General features: G+C 38.5%; 1 protein-coding gene and 2 pseudogenes across 3 annotated transcripts in view; 2 read left to right on the top strand and 1 right to left on the bottom strand.

Annotated features, from left to right (window-relative positions):
* Positions 1-2,031, top strand: part of LOC148730870 (uncharacterized) — a 3,671-nt pseudogene extending 1,640 nt beyond the window's left edge. The window contains exons 3-5 of the transcript XR_016001769.1: positions 522-775; positions 1,323-1,456; positions 1,758-2,031. The product of XR_016001769.1 is annotated as an uncharacterized LOC148730870 (transcript). The remainder of the gene's footprint in view (positions 1-521; positions 776-1,322; positions 1,457-1,757) is intronic.
* A 95-nt stretch (positions 2,032-2,126) lies between these two features.
* LOC148730869 (uncharacterized) lies at positions 2,127-3,781 on the top strand (annotated as a pseudogene). Its single transcript, XR_016001545.1, has 3 exons — positions 2,127-2,391; positions 2,483-2,705; positions 2,783-3,781. The product of XR_016001545.1 is annotated as an uncharacterized LOC148730869 (transcript).
* Positions 3,782-6,536: 2,755 nt separating this feature from the next.
* Positions 6,537-8,930, bottom strand: LOC111341057 (uncharacterized). Its single transcript, XM_022948003.2, has 3 exons — positions 8,670-8,930; positions 8,294-8,559; positions 6,537-8,098 (listed from the first exon to the last, which is right to left on the bottom strand). The coding sequence occupies exons 1-3, from the start codon at positions 8,842-8,844 to the stop codon at positions 7,022-7,024; spliced, it is 1,518 nt and encodes a 505-aa protein (XP_022803738.1). The 5' UTR covers positions 8,845-8,930; the 3' UTR covers positions 6,537-7,021.
* Positions 8,931-10,000: the final 1,070 nt, after the last annotated feature.

The raw sequence follows: 10,000 nt of genomic DNA, 5'->3' as shown, positions 1-10,000 counted from the left end.
GTGATTTTTGTTCTCCTCTATCCCAGATAATGGTAACTGCTTTCAGACAAAGGAATACAAAAATTAACTTGTTTCATAAATTTTAAACCAAGGAAAAAAGTTGAACAATAGCAGAATATCACGAGCATGCTGATGTTGCTACAACACAACAGTGAGCAGCTTATAGGGTGTGTGTTGTAGGTTATAACCCTTTCCAACCTACATATTATGTCTGCTTCAATCAGAACACAGTACTTTTACAATGACATGAAATATTGCATAATGAAAAAAAAGTTGAGGCAGATCAATGCAGGTTGGAAACAGATCTGACCTGAAAACTGATTTCACAAGCAACATATATAGCATGTCTTAAATGTATAGCACTACATGCACTCATAATTATTTAATTGAGTGTGGAGGGTTACAGTACATTCTTATTGGTTGTTTGGATTGAATTGAAGTCATATTTGCTCATGCTACGAGCTAAATTTGTCTTGTACATGTAGTGACACTGATTGATTTTACTTCTCTTTTCTGAACAGAGATCTTTGGTCATATCAGACGCACACTCTTCAGTGATGATGGTGTCCCCAATGCAGACATGAGAGCTCTTGCCAATGGTGAGTACAGGGCAGTAGGGGAACTCATGGCATGTTCCCTTATTCAAGGGGGGCCTGCACCCTGTTTCTTGTCTGTGAATGTGTATGACTACTTTATTGATGGCATGGCAAGTGTGCAAAGTGAGAAGTGGGCTTCACTCGTCGAAGATGATTTCCTGAGGCAGTCAATGGAAAGGGTAAAATTTTCACTGTTGTGTATTATGTTCAAAATGATTTAATTATCACGATAACATGGTAGAAAAGGAATATCCTTGCACCGAGAGAGGCATGGACAATGCAGCCAGGCCTTTAATTATTTTAACCTTTATCATTTTTAGTTTTATTTACCTTGCACACCATTTAATTGATGATCATTTAGCATGTTTCAATTCAGTGTCAATTCGATGTTTTGTTTCCCGTAACTACATGTCATGATCATTAATACATTTAACTGATGCTGTTTTCTTAACCAACCAAAAAATACAACCAAAATGGATTGTGACTCGCACACAATTTCCTGCACTTTATGCCAGCTACATGTATTTTATTTCCTTTGAGTTTTGATTGGTTCACTTGTTAAGATTACCTGTGTCCTTTTTTCTATTGGCCAGAGTCAGTACTTCACTTTTGATTGTGCAAAACTCAATTGAAATCTGAAATGAACAGTTGAGCTACACTTTAAGTCAGACACTTCCTTATGGTTCAAAGGCTGACATAAGAAATCAATAATCATTTCTCCTGCAGATAGCTGCATGCAAAGCCAATGGTGAGCTTGGAGCACTTTTCTGTGAAGATTCTATGATGGACATCCTTCAGATGGTTGGGTATCGTGGTGTACCATCCAAGGAGACCTTGAGTTCTGTTCCAGAAATTCAAAGGTACTTGATTATTTCAACAGGAACAGGATGCAAATCAGTAGCTGGCCTTAAGCTGTTGTCAATGGTCTTGATCCATCTTGTAACATAAAAATTATATTGTTATGCGTTGCTATGTTCATGTATGATGAGCTACAATTTGCACCCTGCACTGATTCTTCTATTTCTGATCACTAAAGTGAGCTTTTTTTTGCTGCGTGCAACTCTACAAATGATTACTGTGTAAACAGCAGTGCACATCTAAGTTATTTTGATTCTTCCACCCCACAACTATACTGATATAAACATTCATTTCTGCTGTCAGATCATTTGTGATCACGGGAATAGCCAGGACACTGACATGTGTTGACCTAATGATTACTGGCCTTGCTTCTTTTGGAGCCTTGGACTATATCAGAGGTCACAAAAATGTCATGAAGCCATTGTTTACCTTGGATGGAGCGAGACATTTTCAGCCAACACCCGAGCTTTTCGTTGAAGGCCTGAATGTCTTGTTCAGTGAGGAGGGGAGCAATCATAAAGCTTGTGAAATAGATGTGTTCAAAAACTTTTGTGACTAGTGCAAGATCTTGACACAACACAAGGTAAGAATTTAAAGTGATATCCATTACAATTGTTATACATCAGAGACCGACTCTCTATGAAAAATGTGATTGGTTTAAAGCATTCAATCAATTTTCAATTCGCCTTTGTCACGGTATCGCCATCTTGAAAATGACGTAATGCTTTTTGGCATGAAAACGAGGTCACGCGTGGTTCTTGACACACTGAACACTCGAGCGATCATGCCGAACAAAGATCACTGTTGTGTTCCTAAGTGCAATAACAATAGATCAAAAGTGCAGTCTAATATAACCTTTCATCAATTCCCGAAAGACAAAGACTTAAGAAGACAGTGGATTATAAAAATTAAGCGTGATGTCGGCCGGTCCTTCAAGGTAAATGGCCTTTTATATATCATAGTTCAGTTTAGCGTCGTTTCAGCGTTGTTTATATAGCAAACCTTATATTTTTTCCGATATCTTTCAGATAACCAACAGTACAAGAGTTTGCTCTGATCATTTTAAACCCACAGATATAAAAAAAACGCTAACAGGAAAAAGTGTACTCGTTAATGGTGCTGTACCATCCGTTTTTGAATGGACAACTTTATCAAAGAAACGAAAGTCAGCAACGAAACGCGAATGCACAACACGTACTAACACAACCGAGATTGATGTCGTGGATAATATACAGCCAATCTCCTCTACAGGTATTTATTTTTTATGAAATTGTACTTTAGGCCCGCCCTAAATATTTCTAAACATGTTATTTTCTACATTCCCACAGTCGAAATTGGGCCCATCGAAGATTCAAGCGTAGACGAAAATGTCATCGATACTAGCAGCCACATGGAGGACTCCACCGTAACTACTGACACCACAATCATAACACCTACTGTCAACCTACATGATTATTTATTTACTGAACCCGAAAAGCCTGTAGAAGAGCTACTTGAGGCAGCGCAAGCTCGTATCGAACAATTACAACAGCTGCTTTCAAAACAATCTTTTTACAGACAACTGAAAGGGATGTCAGACAAACGCGTTAGATTCCATACTGGCTTTTCGTCATTTGCTATTTTTGTGAGTACCTTCAATGCCCTTAGACCCACAGCTGAAAGTATGTTTTCATGGTCCCAAGTACAGAGAGCACGAGCAAAAAGTGGGAAAGATATAAGTAACATGAGAGACACTCTCAAGACATGCAAACTTAGCTTATTTGATCAGTTTTATTTATGCATTACTAAGCTGAGGCTGGGTACTTTTAATGAGAAACTAGCCAGTGAATTTGATATTTCTATTTCAACTGTGAGTAGAGTTTTTATTTCTTGGGTTAACTTTCTCTATTTTGTTTTGGGAACCATTCCTATATGGCCCTCTCGGGCAAAAATTGACAAACATATGCCTAAGTGTTTTAAATTGTTATATCCTAAATGCCGTGGTATTATTGATGCCTCAGAGATAAAGGTACAAGCACCATCTAGTATGGTTTTGAATAGCAATTGCTATTCATCATATAAGAGCCACACAACTTACAAAGGCAATGTTGTAATATCTCCATCTGGGGAAATTATTCATGTAAGTTCTCTTTTTGAAGGAAGTATTTCTGACAAGGAGCTTGTTAAGCAATCAGGTTTGTTGAATTTACTTGAGCCAGGTGATCAAATAATGGCTGATAAAGGATTTACTATAGAGGATCTATTAAAGCCAATAGGTTGTGGAGTAGCAATGCCTGCCTTTTTGTCAAGTAAGGGTCAATTTTCAAAGAAAGAACTTTCAACCAGTAAACAGATACATAATTTAAGAGTCCATGTGGAAAGGGCCATAAGAAGGGTGAAAGAGTTTCACTATTTTGATAAAGTTATACCTCTTACAGTAGCTGGCAGCATTAATCAAATATGGACAGTGGCATGTCTTATTACCAATTTCCAGGGGCCTTTGTTGCATGAAAAGCAATATATCTAAATATGTATACAATTGTTGTAAAATAGATGGAAGAGTAAGCATCATTTAAAGTAAAGTATGTAAGGATCTGTAATACAAATACCGTATTTCTTCACCTATAAGCCGAGCGAATTTTTCAGTTTTCGACCCAAAATTTTGGGAGATTTTTCACGGAGAACGGGGTTCGGCTTATAGCCGAGGGTTTTACATTTTAAAAATATACAGTTGCTGAATAACTTTACCCCCCCGGCTTGTAGTCAAGTTAGCAATGAAGCAGAAGTAATAAAACACAACAAAAATAACTTCTGAATATTGGTTATTCACTTTTATGAAATTGGTGGCTCCTAAAGGAGCCGTTTGACGGATACGTGCAAGGGCTTTCAACCCAATGGTTTACTCGCCATCCGTTTCGTTTTCGCTGTCTGTGTCGAACTCGTTCTCTTCTATGTATTCATCATCTACTTCTGGGGTTTCCTCAGAGTAGACCACGTCGTCCTCTGTTCCGTCCAAGGCATTGGAAATACCGCAGGTCTTGAAGGATTTGACAACCATCTCTTCGGGTATCTCTGCCCATGCTTCCTTGATCCACCTGAGGACAAGATTTCTGCTTGGCGCCTTCTTCTTCCCAGCTGGGGTAAACTCAAATGGCCCAGATGTCATCCACGCCAAGTACTTTCGGCGCACATTATCTTTAAATGGCTTGTTTAGGCACTTATCCAAGGGCTGTACAACCGGGGTTAGGCCACCAGGGATAACTGCGACGTCAATGTTTCGCTGCTTCAGGTCATCTTTCACGGAATCGGTCAAGTGAGCTCGGAATGAGTCCCACACCAAAAGGGAACGCTCGGCACGGGGCAAACTCTGTCGAATCCATTCTCGGATGCCCTGTTCATCCATCCACCCTTTCTTATGGAAGGAAACACGAAGAGGATGCGGCACAACCAGATCTCTCGGTGTACGGACGCCTTTGAAGATGACTTTCGGTGGCACCTTTGCTCCATCGGCAGCAACAGCAAGAACGACGGTGAAGCTCCGCTTTTCCGCTCCGCAAGATTTTACTGGCACTGTTCGGCTTCCACTGAATTCCAGTGTTCGGTTCGATGGCAGCTCAAAACGCATGGGTGTCTCATCCATGTTGTAGATGCGGGATAAAGGGTAGTCGGCGCGTCTTCTTGCTGCAATGACGAAGCGATGAAAGCACACAATGTTCTCTTCGAGATCGGCGGGCAATCGCTGGGCCAGAGTTGTTTTGGTTCGCATGCTGACCGAGTGGCGTCGTTTCCATTTCTCGTACCATCCACGGGAAGCTTTGAAAGCAGGATCATCGGAGAGCTCTTTAGCTTTAAGGCGAAGGATCAATCCACTCACCGCAATACCTACGAAAAATAAAATAACAATCTTATTTTGCTGCGAGATAACCGTAGATTCGTGACTGCAGCACTCTTTTCGTGACATGTTATGAAATTGTCATGACAACAACATATTTCTGACCAATCAAAGTCTCTGTTTCCCACGCACTGAAAGACGATATCATTCAACTCTTCAAAAACTCTTAAAATTTTAGACAGAAAAGTAAATACCAACCTTGTTCTCTTTGCTGTGAAAACCACTCCATCACTTGCTGGTCTAGTTCGGGATATTTCGGAGTGAAACGGCCCGTCGTCGCACGTTTTGCAGACATCTTCAGCTCTCCGGAAAGAATAGTCGCCTGGTCTCTTCTCCAGCGTCGTACCATGGACTCGCTTAGTCCATATTCTCGAGCGATTTCCGAGTTGTTTTCTACCGCTTCAGCTTCCGCGATAACTTTTATCTTGAAAGCCATACTATACGAGGAACGGCGTGCTTTAGGCATGATGATAAAAAGTGACAGCGACGAAAGGTATACTCGATAGATTGATACTTTGAAACGTTTAACTGAGATTATTATTGTTGTTGTGGTTAATCTGTTGTCGCGTGGTAGTATTTATACAGTTCGTTGATTGGTTCGCTTTTTTTCTTTTGTGTTTATTGTAATTCATTAGGTTTTGTGTTTAGTGAGTCAATTTCTTATGTTTTCCGTGAGGTTCGCTTGCTCAAATGGCCAGTTACAATCAATAATTTCGCTCTCGGCTTATAGCCGATGGTTTTACCTTTTTTTTTGGGCAGCTTGAGTGTAGCGTAAAGACCCTGAAAGTCAGGGTCTCGGCTTATAGCCGAGATCGGCTTATAGGTGAAGAAATACGGTAGTACTAACAACTTTTAACAACTAAGAGTTAGTTGACATTGAGTGAGGGTACACTACGTATTAGGTCCAACCTAGGTAAGAACTATGCCATCTGTTAACATGTGATGTGGAAGGGTGAATAGTAGGGTGGCCCTATCCCCTAGGGGCACCCTTTTCGTATGTACATGGCATATTGGTTAGGCATTAAAATAAACAGTAAAATCAGTAAAAATTATATTGTTAGTACTATTTTTGTTTTACAGATTCAATGCAAGCTTTCAAACTAGCTTTTTGGAAAAAAAATTATGAATTTAATAACTTTACATTTATTCACAAATTTCATTATTGCCAAATATTATAAAAATGCCCTTTTGGGGTTTAAATACAAAACCTGTTGAAGTCATTCATGTATTTTTATTTATCATGTTTGTACAGAATGTTCTGTTTAATAACAGTAAAAAACTATTAAATGGCTTGAAATACACCCAACTTAGTCACAGTATTTGAATGCATGATAAACAATGAAATATGTACAGCTGTTTGTAAAAATTATGGCGCTTACAATATATTACAGACATATAGGCTTAAATGAAACTGAATTATCATAAGTATTGTATTTTTGGAAAAAATACAAAAACTATTAAATTACCAATCATGAACCCAATGTTTTTAAATTTGTGGCAATAATTTCTGCAAACAGCTGTGTAATGATAATTACTAGAACAAGTTCTGAGTCTAATTAGGTTTGACTTGTAATATTTTAACATTTTAAGAATGCTGATTCAAATGTCTTTACTCCACTTCCCACCAAACTTTGTCACACACAATTAGCTTGTTACTTAGGCACGAAGTTATTTTGTATAAGAGACATACAATAAATTATTGAACACATGTATTCAGGTGATAATCAAAAAAAAATAAATTCAGTTTGTCCAGCATTTCAGAAAAGAGAAGTTCATCAAAATATACTCGTTCACAGTGAAATTCGTCCTTGCAGTAAACAAAGAAATCGCACCACTGACTTCCTGTTAAACCAAGGCATCCCATAACTTGATAATAATACTTGTGTGTCTTCTTCAATGAATATGACCCATTTCGTTCATTAAACTTTAAATACTGAAGGTTATCCAGATGACTTGCTGGAGAGCACTTTATTTCTATCAGGCCCCATGGATGTTGTTCAGTGTCGTCAAACACTCTTCTGTCTGGGCTACAGCCTAGGTGTGGGAGACATGGGTTTATAAGAAAACCTACTAGGTGAGTGTCTCTGCCAAACTGTGTTTTGTACATATCAGCAGCTACCCCCTCATTTTGTATCCCATATTTCATGGCTGCAGTTTGGATTACTTTTCCCTTTAGTAAACGCGTAGAAAGGATTTCATGGTCTTTTCTTCTTGAGCATATATCTTTGAAATTTGAAGCTGTAAGCCTAAACTTCCTTAGTTCATGCCATGCTGTTGTAGTTGACTGTTCCCTTGTCTCCATTTCAAAGTCAATAGACTGTTGACCTGATATTGCAAGGGAGCTGAAGAAAAGGTCTTGTTTTTCATTGAGCACTGTATCTGGATAGCTTAAAGATGGAAAGTTGAATGCAGGTAGCTGTATGTTAATATTGCTCTTAACTTTCAATGGCTGTTGATAGCTTATGACACAGCCTTTTGGCACCTTTCCAAAGGCCGAGTCTACTAAAATTGGAGGCTCACTTTGTTCATCTTCCCATATTCTCATAAATCCAGGTTGATTGTTGAGATTTTCAAACTGTGGCGACAGCACACTAGTCAAGTCAAGGCTACTTAATGATTGCTGGAAGGGTTTGTAGATCGTGCTTGCCACACCACACACCTTTCTCTTCTTTTTAGGTTCATGCAATTTATCTTTTGGCTTTGACTTTTGTATAATCAAATCTGTCACTGGCCTTGCTTTAATGCCCTCTTTACGACTGGGGATATGCCATCTCTGCAAAAAAATAATATACAAATATACTATATGAATTCAAAATTGCTTATTGTGTTATGTTTAAAAACAGCAGTGTGATTAAAAGGAGTTTTTAAGAAAAAATATTGCTAAGATACAGTCAAATCTCTATACATTAATGACTGTTTTTTCTTATTGTTTATCATCAAATCTATTATTATTATTATTAAATTTTACCTGTGCCTTTGATGTTTTAGAAACCATTGGCGGGACACTTTTTAAGCCTAATAGCTGGAAATGGGCAAGAGTATAGAGCAATCCAAGAACATGATGGCAAAGACCTTGTCCAGCAGCACAACTACACATATACTTGTTGATGCTAGCCTCAATAGAGGAGCTCTCGAACACAACAGACAACTTGTGAGGATCTTCGTTCTTTTTCATACTTCTGAAGCATTTAGCCCGAGCCACTACTCCTGAATCCTCTTCCTTGCAAAGTTTTACTGTTAAAAACCGAGAAAAAAGAGTTAAAACTCAAAACACTGAGCACAGAAACAAAATATTGGAAAGACAGTCAAACAAAGAAAGCTACCACGAGGTCAACGAGGCTCACCTTCAATATCGTGAATATATTCTTCGTGAAAGAATTTATATCCTCTTGTTACAGTGGCTTTGATCGGTAGGTTCTTCTCAGCAAAATCCTCAACAAAAGAGTTTGTAACTTTGGGTATTTTTGTTATATTTTTGTGCCAAAATTCGAGTTCAACGCTATCGCTACTAGTCGCCATTTTGTTTGTGAACTTACCACGCGTGGCCTCGACCTCATGTAAAATATTCAATGACGTAATCCAAGATGGCGGGCCGTGACAAAGGCGAATAGCTTGTGAACTTACCAACACGATTAATGGAATATCGAGCTCAAAGTGAGTCTGCCTTGTTGCCATGAAGCCGCTTTTGCATGAACGGGCCACACGCTTCTCCTCTGTATCTGCAGACAGATCACAGCTTTCATTTTTTCAAATGTGTATATATAATAAAGCAGTCATTGAATTACATCTACATGATATCATGAGTTACCAAATTATTATATATAATGGTCATGGTCGCTATTTAATAGGTGTACAATTACTTTGCAGGGGGACTTGTAAAACTGTACAAGTTTATCACCGGCAGTGATAGCGTTTCACCATTGGGACTGGAGAGGGTCATTACAGTGCAGTGATAGCGTTACACCATTGGGACTGGAAAGGGTCATTACAGGGCAGTGATAGCCTTACACCATTCGGACTGGAGAGCGTCATTACAGTGCAATTCAAGCATTCTTGTAGGAGTGACTGTAAATGCAGGCGCACAGCTTCTACTTGCGATCCAAATATTAATCAATGTATTAAGGCCTAGGCTTTGGTTTAATCTAAAGTTAATTATTCTGGACTTACATTGCGTGTAGTTCTGGGTGTACAAATGTAAACCTCTGCATGAGCAACTTATCTAGTGAGAGTCATGCTTTCCTTTCAACTGTGTTTTGTTACAAATACGTTTCAGGCTTAAGATTTCACCTTAGAAATATTTTAAATGTTAAATAAAAAAAAAAAAGGCTGAAGGCTCCTTAAGGATGCATTTAATATTTTACTCTTGTTGGCAAATGACGTATATTAAGTTTTTGGTGAGGGGCCAACCAATTAACTTGGGAATTGGGGGAGAGTTTCAGATGATAAAATAACCGCATCCTGTTTGTGGCCGAAAAGAGCACTTACAAGTTCGTGTTTAATGTCATTGTGTTACAACAGACAAAGAGCAACATTTTTAATGCAACAGCTCTGTAGTTAATGTTATGGTTAATTGTTATAAGGAAAAACAAAGACAGAGAATGTTCAAATTTTGGTATCATAATCGTTATGAATACTGCCAGTACTTTAAGAAAAATATATTTTATTTTTTCTCAAA

The sequence above is a fragment of the Stylophora pistillata genome, chromosome 5, assembly GCF_964205215.1.
Source record: "Stylophora pistillata chromosome 5, jaStyPist1.2, whole genome shotgun sequence".
NCBI lineage: Eukaryota > Metazoa > Cnidaria > Anthozoa > Scleractinia > Pocilloporidae > Stylophora > Stylophora pistillata.
The sequence above is the reverse complement of the archived record's forward strand: the minus strand, read 5'-3'. Positions and strand labels throughout refer to the sequence as shown.

Excerpts from the sequence above, each read along its gene's own strand:
- LOC111341057 (XM_022948003.2), bottom strand. The coding sequence starts at position 8,844 with ATGGCGACTAGTAGCGATAGCGTTGAACTCGAATTTTGGCACAAAAAT. Across the intron at positions 8,560-8,669 it reads ATATATTCACGATATTGAAG|TAAAACTTTGCAAGGAAGAG; the intron begins GTGAGCCTCGTT and ends GGTTTTTAACAG. Across the intron at positions 8,099-8,293 it reads CTAAAACATCAAAGGCACAG|AGATGGCATATCCCCAGTCG; the intron begins GTAAAATTTAAT and ends ATTTTTTTGCAG.